Source organism: Bos indicus x Bos taurus, chromosome 17 (assembly GCF_003369695.1).
Source record: "Bos indicus x Bos taurus breed Angus x Brahman F1 hybrid chromosome 17, Bos_hybrid_MaternalHap_v2.0, whole genome shotgun sequence".
Taxonomy (NCBI): Eukaryota; Metazoa; Chordata; class Mammalia; order Artiodactyla; family Bovidae; genus Bos; species Bos indicus x Bos taurus.
This window is the reverse complement of record NC_040092.1, coordinates 67,602,642-67,614,793: the sequence shown is the minus strand read 5'-3', so window position 1 is coordinate 67,614,793 and position 12,152 is coordinate 67,602,642. Positions and strand designations below refer to the sequence as shown.

Below are 12,152 nucleotides of genomic sequence, written 5' to 3'. Positions count from 1 at the left end.
GATGTACAAAGTATAATGGGAATTTTGCAGTATGGTTTTCATGTTTTCAAAAAAATCAGTGGGTAAAAACAGCAAAGGAATTGCGGGGGAAGGAGGATTCTAGCTCCTTATTTCCCACCTTAGCATGTTCTCCTGGAGTTCATACTTGTTATGTGCCAGGCCATGTACAAGGAACTGGGAACAGCGTCAGTGGAACAGTGTCCAAGGGGTGGGCAGGGCAGAGCAGAGGTCTATGCTGGAGTTGAAGAGAATTTCATCACTGACATTGCTCAGCCTTGCCAGTGCACGGTGAAAACACAAACAGATCCACTGAGTTGGTTTTATTGTTTAAACTCTCTGTAAAGAGTTCACTCCCTTATTGTCTACCCCCATCCTTACCATACCTTTTTTTTTTTTTAAACTTTACAATATTGTATTGGTTTTGCCAAATATCGAAATGAATCCGCCACAGGTATACATGTGTTCCCCATCCTGAACCCTCCTCCCTCCTCCCTCCCCTACCAAACCCTTTTGAATACCTCTGGATAGTGGCAAAAGCAAGATAGAATTCCTTTCATCCTGGTGCTTTTAGTCTGGGCAGCCTCTTCCTTCTTTATGAGGCCTTTGTAACCAGACAATTTCCTGAAAGCTCGGTGTTTCTGTCTCTGTAATCTTAAGTGAATAATCACAGAGAAGGAATTGCAAATATTAGCCAAGTGCCTGTCTTCTTTCCCTTTATGCCTGTTGGCCACAGTGATGATTTTACGTTGAGTAACAGCATTGGGAAGGATTAGGGGGAAATTAGATTTGGTTTCATCCAAGCAGATTTATAATTTTGAAATTACAATAATAACAAAATAATGAGAAATTTATTCTGGATGCCAGATGCCTAGGTACTACTTCCTAGGAAATTAACTAAGTCAGAAGGGGTAAGTAACAATATTGTGGTTTTGAAATAATTCTGTTATTCATTTTATGATTCATGTCAGCTCAATAATGTTGCAAAAATGTATCACTTCAGTATTTCTCAGGAAAATCCAGGTTAGCTTAATAGAGAACTTTTTAAATTTTCCCTGTTTCTTCCCTTCTCTTTGTTTTCCTTTCTTCTTTCTTTCTTTTTTTTTTTTTTTTTGAGAAAGTACAATCATGGATGTAGTTTTTCACAATATATTTATTGAGTACCTAATATTTGCCTGGCACAGTCCACATCATGCCAAGACAACCAGCTAAAAATGAAATAATCCATTTGAATAAACCTGGAACTTAGATTAAGTAATTTGTCCAAGTTTACCCAGGAAGTTTATGATGAAGCTCTAACTAGAGAAGAATTTCTTTGAAAATTGCATTTTCATTTTCTTTGATTAGTTAAAAGAGATGTTCCAAAAATGAAAAGACAAATTAGAGGTTTTTTTTTTAAAGAACCTTTAGCAGCAAGAAAGCCAGCCACCACGAGACTGATCTATGAAAGTCTTTGGTGGCCAATGAATCCGTCATGCAGTGCAGTCATTGACAAGACTGAACCATGAATTGCAAGAAAGCAGCAGTTTTGTGTGAACTCTTTTGGGCTCTCCACTGCAGTAAATCTCTGTGGCCACTTCCAATTACTTTATGGGTTTCTTTTCTCTTTTTCTCTCTAGTCCCAAAAGTCATTTAAAAGTCAACAAGTATTAAACGTTAAGTATATTAAGTGCCAACTGATTTCCCTCAAATCCAAGCTAAGTACCATGAGGGGTTCAAAGCAGCAGTTTATAATCCTGCAGTATGCTAACCTCAAATGACACGGCTAACCTGCAGCGGTGTGTGTGTATGTGCATCTTATACGTGTGTGTGGTGGGTGAGAGGAGATGTACTAAATTCAATCAACCACAGCCTTGCTTGAACAGTAGCCCAGATTGTGTCTACACTGTGGGCATGATCTATGTGTCTTGGACCAGTTCTAGGTCTGGCTCTGATGTCAGCCAGATGCGTGTCTCTATAATTCCACCCGGGCCAAGCCTCTTATGGGAAGGAGTAGGGACGTGCTACTGATGAAAAGGAAGAGAGCATGAGCTAACTGTTACATGATTTCCTGCTAAATTGAACTCTGCTGCTGCTGCTGCTAAGTTGCTTCAGTCGTGTCCGAAAATTGAACTCTGGACTCCCTCAACCAAATGAGAGAGCATCATAACTCGAGAAAGGTTTAGCATAGGTTTATTGCATCTTGGGAGATAGAACATTGGCTGCTGTCAGAAAGAGGGACTGTTACAAGATAAACTGGTCAGAAGGGCAGAGATGGCTTAACAGATCCTGACTGCAATGAAGGGACAGTTAGGAAACGAGGTGTCAGAACTGTGCTTCCTCATTTGACTGGTGGCGTTCCATTAAATGCTTTCTTAAAAATCACCAGATGATGCTTTTTAGTCAATTCAATTGGTTTGTAGAGTTTGGAGGCCTGTTACCATACAGCTTTTGGGAAAGCTGTCCCACATTCTTAAAATACCTATCTAACACTCCGAGAAAAATCACTCACTCATGCTGCTGTCACAGATAAGTGACTAAAACCATACGAATTACCATCAAGGCAAGCAATAGAGGTTTGAAGCAGGATCACTGGTTTTGTCTGTTGCAATTCCGTGGCAGTCTGCCAAGATATTTTTAACAGGGAACTCTAGGATTTGCCAGAACTGAAAACGCCTGGGCTGATTCGATCGTTTCACAGAGATGATAAATAGCCACAAAAACAGCAGGGAACACATTTAAAGGAATGAGCAGGAGAGAGAATAATGCCTCCAGGCTCGGGGGTGGGTGGGGGCCAGGTCCAGGTTGCTGACGCGCTAACAGGCTGGATGGCTCTCACACCACCTGCAGCAGTCCCGTGTGAGAGTTGTGACCCTAGGAATGACCTGATGCCCCGCAGCTGAAGCAACTTGTATCCCCGCTGGGACTGTCTCTGGTGTGGCGCGCCTGGAACGCTGTCACAGTGCCCAGATCCATAAGCACGTAAGCTCCACATGTAAATATCACGCATGGAGTCTCGTGCTCTCTGATGCTTTAAATGAATGGGTTCTAGTTGGTAGACAGTCTCACATGCTAAGTCTACATGATCCTTGTAGAGTGTTCTAAGCAAACGACATTGAAGTACATTCTCTTCAGAAATTGCAAGTTTGGGGGCTTCCCTGGTGGCTCAGTGGTAAAGAACCTTCTTGTCAATGCAGGAGACACAGGTCCAAATCCTGGTCTGAGAAGACCCCACATGCTGCAAAGTAACTAAATCAGTGTGCCACAACTCCTGAGCCTGTACTCTGGAGCTTGTGAGCCGTAACGACTAACCCTGAGTGCCACAACTGCTGAAACCCTTTGCTCTGTAGCCCATGCTCTGCAACGAGAGGAGCCATTGCAGTGAGAAGCCCATGCACTGCAGCTGGAGAGTAGCCCCTGCTTGCCACAGTTAGAGAAAAACCCCGACAGCAATGAAGGCCAGCAAAACCCAAATAAGTAAATAAGATAAAATTATGTTTTCAAAAAAGAAACTGAGTTTGTTTTGGAGGATAGTTTCTTAAAGCCTTTGGATATGTGAAACAATGTTCGAGGTCAGGTTTAATGGACGAACATTCACTAGTGTAGAATCTTCACCATCAGAACATAGATTCCTGTGTCTGGAGGTCAGGCCCTTGGTATTGAGCTTTACCTACATTTCCTCATTGATTTTTTCCCAATACCCTGCTAAGGTACATGGTATTATTAGGTATGTTTTGCACACGAGATGAGATCACAAAATTTGAGCTGAGGAACGTTGGCTTGCCCAAGGTCACACAGCCAAGGAAGTGTCTGAGCCCTGATTCAAGCTCTGGTCACCTGACCCTGTGCTCCAAAAGCCCCCGTGAGCATTGGCTCAACCAGGAAAGAGGCCCACGAAGAGGAATCCCCTGCAAGTTTAATCAAAAGATGTATGGGGTACTAGAAAAAGAAAGTGTTCAGATTTTTATGGAGGAACATAAAAGATTTAAACAAATAGAGACATACTGTGTCTGAATGAAAGACTCAACATTAAAAAAATTTACATTTAGATTCAACTTAGTGTCTTAAAGAGCCCAATGGGCATTTCATCTGGAAGGATACTTGGGCACAAATAGCCAGGGTAATTCTAAAAGAAGAAAAAAGAACAATCCTGTATAGGTGGGTGGATTTGCAGGGAAAATGTCCAATAGTTAAAACTGTGTACACTCAGAGCTAAATAAGAAGTTTTAGTGGAATAGAGTATTCAAAACAGCCTCAAGTATATGTAAACATTTAATATGCTCTAAAAGTAGTGAATCATAGCAAGTGGAGTATTCAATAACTAGTCTTAAGACAACTGACTGACATTTGGAGGGAAATTTTAGAACTCACACTTTAGATTAAAATAGACTTCAGGTAAGTTTAAATGTGAAAAAGAAAGGAAAACTTCAGAAAAATTATAGATAAATATTACTATAATTGTAAAGTGAGGACTGGCTAAAAAGTCAGAAACTGTACCAGAAAGGAATAGACTTAACTACATTTAAAAAAACATGAATAAATATGTCAAAATTGCAAAAACAGAATTTAACATATTTAAACTTTCCCGGCTCTTTGAATGACATTACTTTAAGATAAACAGATATGCTCAATGCTCTTTGTTTCTGTAGCCAGTCTTTTTAAAAATCATAAAGATTACTTTTTGAAAAATTTTTAAAAAGCACAATAAATAAAAGTAGGAGGAAAAAGACAAACTAGGAAAAAGCATGTGCAGTATGTGTGATGAAGAAAAATGACTGCTATTGCTAATACATAAATCAATAAGAAGGCAATTATCCCATATGAGCAAAGAATGGTAATAAGCAATTTGGCAGAAGAAGAAGTTAAAATTACCAACAGAGCCTTGAAAAAAATCTTTAGTCTTCCTAGTAACAGAAAAAAGTAACACAGGAGGACATTAAGGTAAATATTATATTATTTTCACCTATTAAGTTTACAAAACTGAAAATAATAATATTAGAGAGAATGTTGGGGAAAGGATATTTCCCTAAAGGAAAGTGTCAGGAGAAGGTAAATTTTTAGGGAAGGGGGTTGACAGTGAACTGGTTAAGCTCTAAAACTGCATACATTTTAACCTAGAAATTCCTCTTAGATGTTTATACAAGGCTAACAACTGGAAGCATGCAAAGATGTAGCAATTTTTATAATAAATGAAAACTGAAAATTGGAAATAGCTTAAATGTTTAACAATAAGAATATGCCTAATTTTTTTTTAATCTAGTGTGCTCTGTAGTCACGAAAAGATATTGTATATTTATTAGCCAGGAAAGAGGTCTATAGATGAATGAGAGTGAAAAAAAGCAGATTATATTTCAATATGCATAATATGATTCCATTTTTGTATAAAAGTATGTATATCATTTGGAGAAGGCAATGGCATCCCACTCCAGTACTTTTGCCTAGAAAATCCCATGGACGGAGGAGCCTGGTAGGCTGCAGTCCATGGGGTTGTGAAGAGTCGGACACGACTGAGCAGATTCACTTTCACTTTTCACTTTCATGCATTGGAGAAGGAAATGGCAACCCACTCCAGTGTTCTTGCCTGGAGAATCCCAGGGACAGGGAAGCCTGGTGGGCTGACGTCTATGGGGCCGCACAGAGTCGGACACAACTGAAGCGACTTAGCAGCAGCATGTATATCATTATCACAGAAAGAATTTTGAAAAGTAAACACCAAAATGTTAACTGTAATGAGATTGTTAGTACTTTTATATTGTTTATTTGTACTGTCTATTTTCAACAATGAATATGGATTGGTTTTATAGTAATAGTTATAACAATATAATTAATTTCAAAAATCACTTTTCTTGTAACTGCTGGACACAGATCAGTCTTGTGGACAAAGAGGGATTGTGCCCCTTGCTGTACAGCCTTGTGTTTTGGTCTGCTTAGAGTAGCTGAAATGTCAAGATAAGGCGCAAAAGAAAAACATGCAATCCAGAGACTTATGCTCTGTAGAGATGAACTCCTGGATCTTAGAAATATTATCTTGCTACCACCCAATTTCCAAGAAATGAGGTCTCCTTGCCTAGTTTAAGAGGTGTGCAGGGTGACTTGTGAAATGGGTGTCACGTCTGCTCTTCGGATAAAGAATGTCTTCATTTTCAATCGGGTTTCCATGAAATAAGTCTTTCTACAGAAGTTGTCCTTTTCTCCACGTCCACCTTCCCCCTTCTTTCCCATCGATCAGCCCTCCTGGTCACAGGCTTCTTCCCTGCCTTCACTACACAGACGCAGACACAAGTAGACATGTCTTCCCTTCCCTTTCTTGGTTAGGTCTGTGTATCCATCTGTCTGTCTGTCTGTCATCTAACAAGTTGCCCCTTGTTAGATGGGGCCCTTCCACTGACCTTTTGGAAGCACCTGGTGAGCACTGAACAGGTGAGCATTGAGGTGGGAGCCTGGGGAGCCCGATCGTTCGCAGCCTCCCACACCTCTGAACAAAGGCGCCACCGGCTCCTGACGGTCACTGTGCAGACACAGGTCACTTCAAGTAGAGACATGCTAGGATTTGGTTGAAGGGACACAAAAGTTAGAAAAAGAAGGGGTGAGGAGGTCGAATGGTCTGCTTTCCAGGAGACTTGGGTGGAAGCATGGTCTCACTGGGAAAGAGCCGCAGAGCCAGATATGTGGCCAAGGTAGCCACGTTAGAATCACAGGCAGAAATGCGCCTGCCGGTACGGCCATGTGCAGATACCACGTCCATCGCTTACGCCTGCTCACACCCAAGACGCCTGGTGATTGAATTCTAAATGGCACAGAGAAGGCCCCTCCAGATCCTCTGTGGATGTGAGCAAAACGGGCTTTTGAAACCATGCCAGGACCACAAGCTCTGAGAGAAAATAACACATGGAAATTTTTTTTCTAAAGGAAGAAAAAGGCAGTTTGGCATCTATTCATAGAAATGGGATTAGATTTAATTAAAGGGGGAACCCCAGCTCCATCTGGTTCTCTCTGTGTCAGCCCTGGGGAGGGATATTACTGCAAGAGCTAGGGATTATGTCTTGGCTTTTCTAGATTTCCTCCTCAGGGTTCAAATATAAAATCCAAACCGACCTTTGTTTGGGAAATTGTAATCTGGACACCGTTGGCTCCCTGACTGTCTATACTCTCTTGAGTCACCTCCATAGCTGAGTGACCAGCTCTCAGGAACTTCTTGGAAATATACTGTTGTTCTCTTTTTCACAGTGACAATGAATCCTGAAACTGAATGGTGCTAATGCTTTCCAAGAGAAGCAGCCCCGGAGGAAGCCCGCTGGGCCTGCCAACAGAGGATGAAGAGGATCCGAATTTAATTAACTTCAAATCAATGTAAACACAAGAACCTTTTGCTGTTGCTTCCAACGCCCACTCTTCCGTCGCCCAATGCATCACCTTTACTTGGAAGAATGCTTGATTGAGAAGTGCTGGGCAAAGGCCTGGATGCCATCCATCGCTGAGGGTGGGGGAGCCACGAGGTGCAGTCAGCGCTCATCACGGGGTGTTCCCTCTGCTCAGCCGACCTCTAGGGACTGGACTACCACTCTGGCTATGCTGAGTCCCTGTTACCTTTCTGCTTCATTCCTTGAGTACAAAACTGGACACTCTTATCTCTGGTTTCCTTCTGGGTCACTTTATGACCTAAATAGCTGGATAATTTCTTCTGATTAGTCAAGTCTTCTGATAGGTCAGTCACGTTCAGCAGGAACTTTGCTCAAGGTGAGTTATGTCATGGAAAAGACAGCAAACAAAGCAAGTGTTTCAATGTGTACGCCATCCCAGGGGGGTGGTAAGCTTGTTCCTGCCTGCCGTGAGACGCAGCGTGAGATACACAGTCAAAGGGATGCTGTTTGGTGACGTGTGGACTGTAAGTTGGCCAGGTGACAGAGAAATGGGAATTTTCCATGAAAGAGCGACTGTTTTCCTTCTCAGCTAAAATCAGCTGCTTGTTTCCACTTCCCCATGGCTCTTCCTTGTCCTCGCCACACCTCCCTGGCGTGTGGTGTGTGGGTAGATGGGAGCAGCTGGGCCTCTTCCGTCACCTTCTGTGTCCTGGAGATCTTTAAGGTCATCTGGAACAAACAGAACGGCATTAGGCTCTCTCTGTGTGGGTGGCGGGGACCTCTCCTCGCACTCAGGACCTCTCCTGCGCCCGGGACAGGTCTGGTGTGCTCAGCGCCACTCCCCAGGAGGCCAACACCCGTCCATCAGAGATGACATTCTACGTGATACTGTTGACATCCTCCTGCTAGAAGTGACGGCGCAAAATCAGAGGGGCCTATTTATCACTCCCACTCACGTAAAATCAATCTCCATTTAATCCTTAATTTTCCACTTCTGACCTTTAAAGCAATCGAGCAAATTAGGACTCCTCAGCTCTTCCACAGCACCCAATATTTTATTCCAGGAAAGAAACAAAGAATGAAAATGGTCTTTTACTCCCCACCCATAAACTGAGGCGGGGGTGGCGTGAGGTGGTTGAGGGTCACCAAACATTTGCTGCTGAATTTGGGGTCTTGTGTTTGAAAGGCCGCCGTAACGCATGACACATTCAGAATCCCTTACCTTCTGAACTGTGCCCACAATTTTAAAGGCAGAATTCCAGGCTACGGAGATCTTTCTGCTCCACCGAAAAATAGAACTATCTGGCTGTGTTTAACCACTGCTCTTACGCCATCCTGGGACTGTGCAGAGCTTTGGCAAAAAAACAGTCTTCATGGTACAGAACCACAACAGATGTCTGTTGTATTCTTTTTAGCACATCCGAATACGGCATTTTTGTTTTGCATGTTTTCTAAAGTCTTTTTCTGATGTGAACCATTTTTCAAAGTCTTTAGTGAATTTGTTACAATATTGCTTCTGTTTTATGCTTTCGGCTGGGGGGCATGGTTGGCCAAGAGGCATGTGAAATCTTAGTTCCCAACCAGGGATCAAACCCGCAACCCCTGCGTTGGAAGGCAAAGTCTTAACCACTGGACTGCCAGGGAAGCCCCCTGTTTTGCATATTCGTATTCAACTTGTGGTCCACAGTGACTCTCGGATATTTATGCCAGAATTGCCATTTTACCAAATCGTCATTTCAGCCTGTTTCATTTCTTTGTTTCTCATCAACATGTTGACTCTCTGAAGAGTCTCTTCTCTAGCTAGCTGTGTAAGATTTTTGCTGAACGCTTAGGTAGGCAAACATCACCCAACCCTATCAAATAATGGATGTTGGCAGTTCAGAGAAGGACAGGGGTTCTTGGAATCTCACTTGATGAAGCAGTATTTCATAATATGGTAAAAATATTCTTATTCAATATGTGAAATTACTTCAAATTCCAGAAGAAGCCAGCTTCAGCAATATATCATTGAATTTATATCTGAAAAATGTACTAACCCCTCTAATTGCACAATGTGCAAAGCACTTTAAAAAATATAGTTTATTCTGGCAAGATATGTTAGTATGGGTCAGAGCAGCCAAGGGTCGCTTCTAGTGCTCTGTATATTTTATTTACTATCCAATCAAAAGGCATAGGTTATGGTCCTTCTGAGAACTGTTTTTTAACCCAAACTAAATTTTTATGTTTTAGATTATTGTTAGTAAAAATCTTAATAATTTGCCCTAATTAGGTGGCCAATTAGAGCATAATGTGGCTTTAGAATATTTTCAAGATGTTTACATGTTATTGCAGTTTTGAACACGTTAAGCAAGTTAGGTTAACAACGTTGCCTCGTTGAACTCCTCAGGAAACTTGTGGTAATAAACGTATGAAAACCTCAGTCTAAACTTGGTGGCGTGACTCCTTTCTCTGGGAAGGTCATTGTTGTCCAAACACTGAGCACACAGCTCACGTCAGTCTTGACATCCAAGAGGTGATGGGCACCTCTCATCACCCTCCCAGCTCTGACAATGTAGAGGGGCACTTTAAAAAATACATCTGTCTATTTGTTTGTTTTGGTTGTTTAAACTCTCAGTTTTCACCATCTCTGGAAGAAGGCCCTTATGTTGAGTAAACATAAAGTGTACACATTAGTTTCAACTCTATCAGAATTGTACAAATTCTGAATATAGTAGAGTGAGAAGATGTAGCTTCACACTGGGAAGATGGCTAAAATCCTCACTGTGAGGAAAACCCTGACCTTTCTACTGAAGTACATTCACACATGCTGCTTTTTCACACTCAGGATGAAATCTGGGTTTTCCATTTAGATCTACAATAAGCAATCCAGAGTAGCTTCATAGACTATATTTCTTCTATCTTCAGTCAGTTCAGTCACTCAGTTGTGTCCGACTCTTTGCGACCCCATGAATCGTAGCACACCAGGCCTCCCTGTCCATCACCAACTCCCAGAGTTCACTCAAACTCACATCCATCGAGTCGGTGATGCCATCCAGCCATCTCATCCTCTGTCGTCCCCTTTTCCTCCGCCCCCAATCCCTCCCAGCAGCAGAGTCTTTTCCAATGAGTCAACTCTTCGCATGAGGTGGCCAAAGTACTGGAGTTTCAGCTTTAGCATCATTCCTTCCAAAGAAATCCAGGGCTGATCTCCTTCAGAATGGACTGGTTGAATCTCCTTGCAGTCCAAGGGACTCTCAAGAGTCTTCTCCAACACCACAGTTCAAAAGCATCAATTCTTCAGTGCTCAGCTTTCTTCTATCTTATGATAACCAGAAGATCATGGTATATTAATGTGGCATGGAAGTAATCAAATTGGTTGTTAATAATTACATAACCCTACCAACCAATTGCCTGAATGATTTATTTTTTTGAACAGCTCTTTGACACTGTCTTGTCTGACACCTTAATTTTACTTTCCTCTTAGTCCTTTTGGGGGTGGTTATTTTAAAATATCTGGTGGGAGGTTTCTGGTTTGTTTTGGTTTTTGTCCTTTTCTAAATAATATATCATGTTCATGAGATAGCAATACATACAAGTATATAAAATAAACCTTTTTAATCAACTCAATAGATGCTCTAAGCCCTTTTTGAAATTATATTTTAAGAAGTTAAATTCTTAAAGCAAAGTGTTAACAGTCACATGAAGGCTTTAACTCATTGTTCTACAAGATTAGAAATATATGTTGAACTATTTATGACAAGCAAAGGCGGATGGGGCCCCTTGCCAATTGGACTCCAGGTGGAGAAGGCTCAGTTAATCATCCTCCTTCGTTCCCATCACATCATTATCACTGGCCTTTGTTGTCTGCATGCTGAGTTGCGTTAGTCGCGTCCAACTCTTTGCAACCCCATGGACTGTAGCCCACCAGGCTCCTCTGTCCATGGGATTCTCCAGGCAAAAATACTGGAGTGGGTTGCCCTTTCCTACTCCAGAGGATCTTCCTGACCCAGGGATCCAACCCATGTCTCCTGTGTTTCCTGCATTGCAGGCGGATCCTTTACCCCCTGAGCCACGTGGGAAGCCAAGTTATAGGTAAATAATTGGACTTTTTTTTAACAAAAAGCCTATTTACATTTTTTACTTCTTTGGTCTGCATGGACTCAGTTAATAGTCTCTAGATACTTCAAACAGTAAGTGCTGTCTTTTCCAGTGTAAAGACCAGTAGAGATTGATCTTCTGTATTCCTCTGACTTAGGTGAAATCCCTGAAATTACAAATAACTAAGGAACGTGGGAAAATTGCTTGTTTAATAAATGTCATTTTTCAGGAAGAGCAGGAATGGTAGTGATTCAACAAGTTAAAAAACAATCTGATAGACTAGCAATAATTACGGAGAAGGCAATGGCAACCCACTCCAGTACTCTTGCCTGGAAAATCCCATGGACAGAGGAGCCTGGTAGGCTGCAGTCCATGGGGTCGCTAAGGGTTGGACATGACTGAAGCGACTTAGCTCTCACTTTTCACTTTCATGCATTGGGGAAGGAAATGGCAACCCACTCCAGTGTTCTTGCCTGGAGAATCCCAGGGACAGGGGAGTCTGGTGGGCTGCAGTCTATAGGGTCGTACAGAGTCAGATATGACTGATGAGACTTAGCAGCAGCAGCAGCAGCAGGAATAATTAATATATGTGTATCCTGCTTTTAAAATTAAAAATGAGATTAATGTAAAAAAAATTCTGTTGGATGCTCTCACAAGCCGTGTAAAGTATTTTCTCAAGAGGTCAATAAGATCATCATATACCATATTTATCAGTTGGCATTTGTCCCAGCAATATGT

The 12,152-nt window shown here is 41.9% G+C and overlaps 1 protein-coding gene across 1 annotated transcript in view; it reads left to right on the top strand.

Moving 5' to 3' along the window:
• The window catches only part of TMEM154 (transmembrane protein 154), a 52,073-nt gene extending 42,317 nt beyond the window's left edge, over positions 1 to 9,756 (top strand). Inside the window, exon 7 of the mRNA XM_027513451.1 lies at positions 7,204 to 9,756. Coding sequence (XP_027369252.1) covers positions 7,204 to 7,219 — 16 coding nt within the window. The 3' untranslated portion in view covers positions 7,220 to 9,756. The remainder of the gene's footprint in view (positions 1 to 7,203) is intronic.
• The last annotated feature ends 2,396 nt before the right edge of the window (positions 9,757 to 12,152 follow it).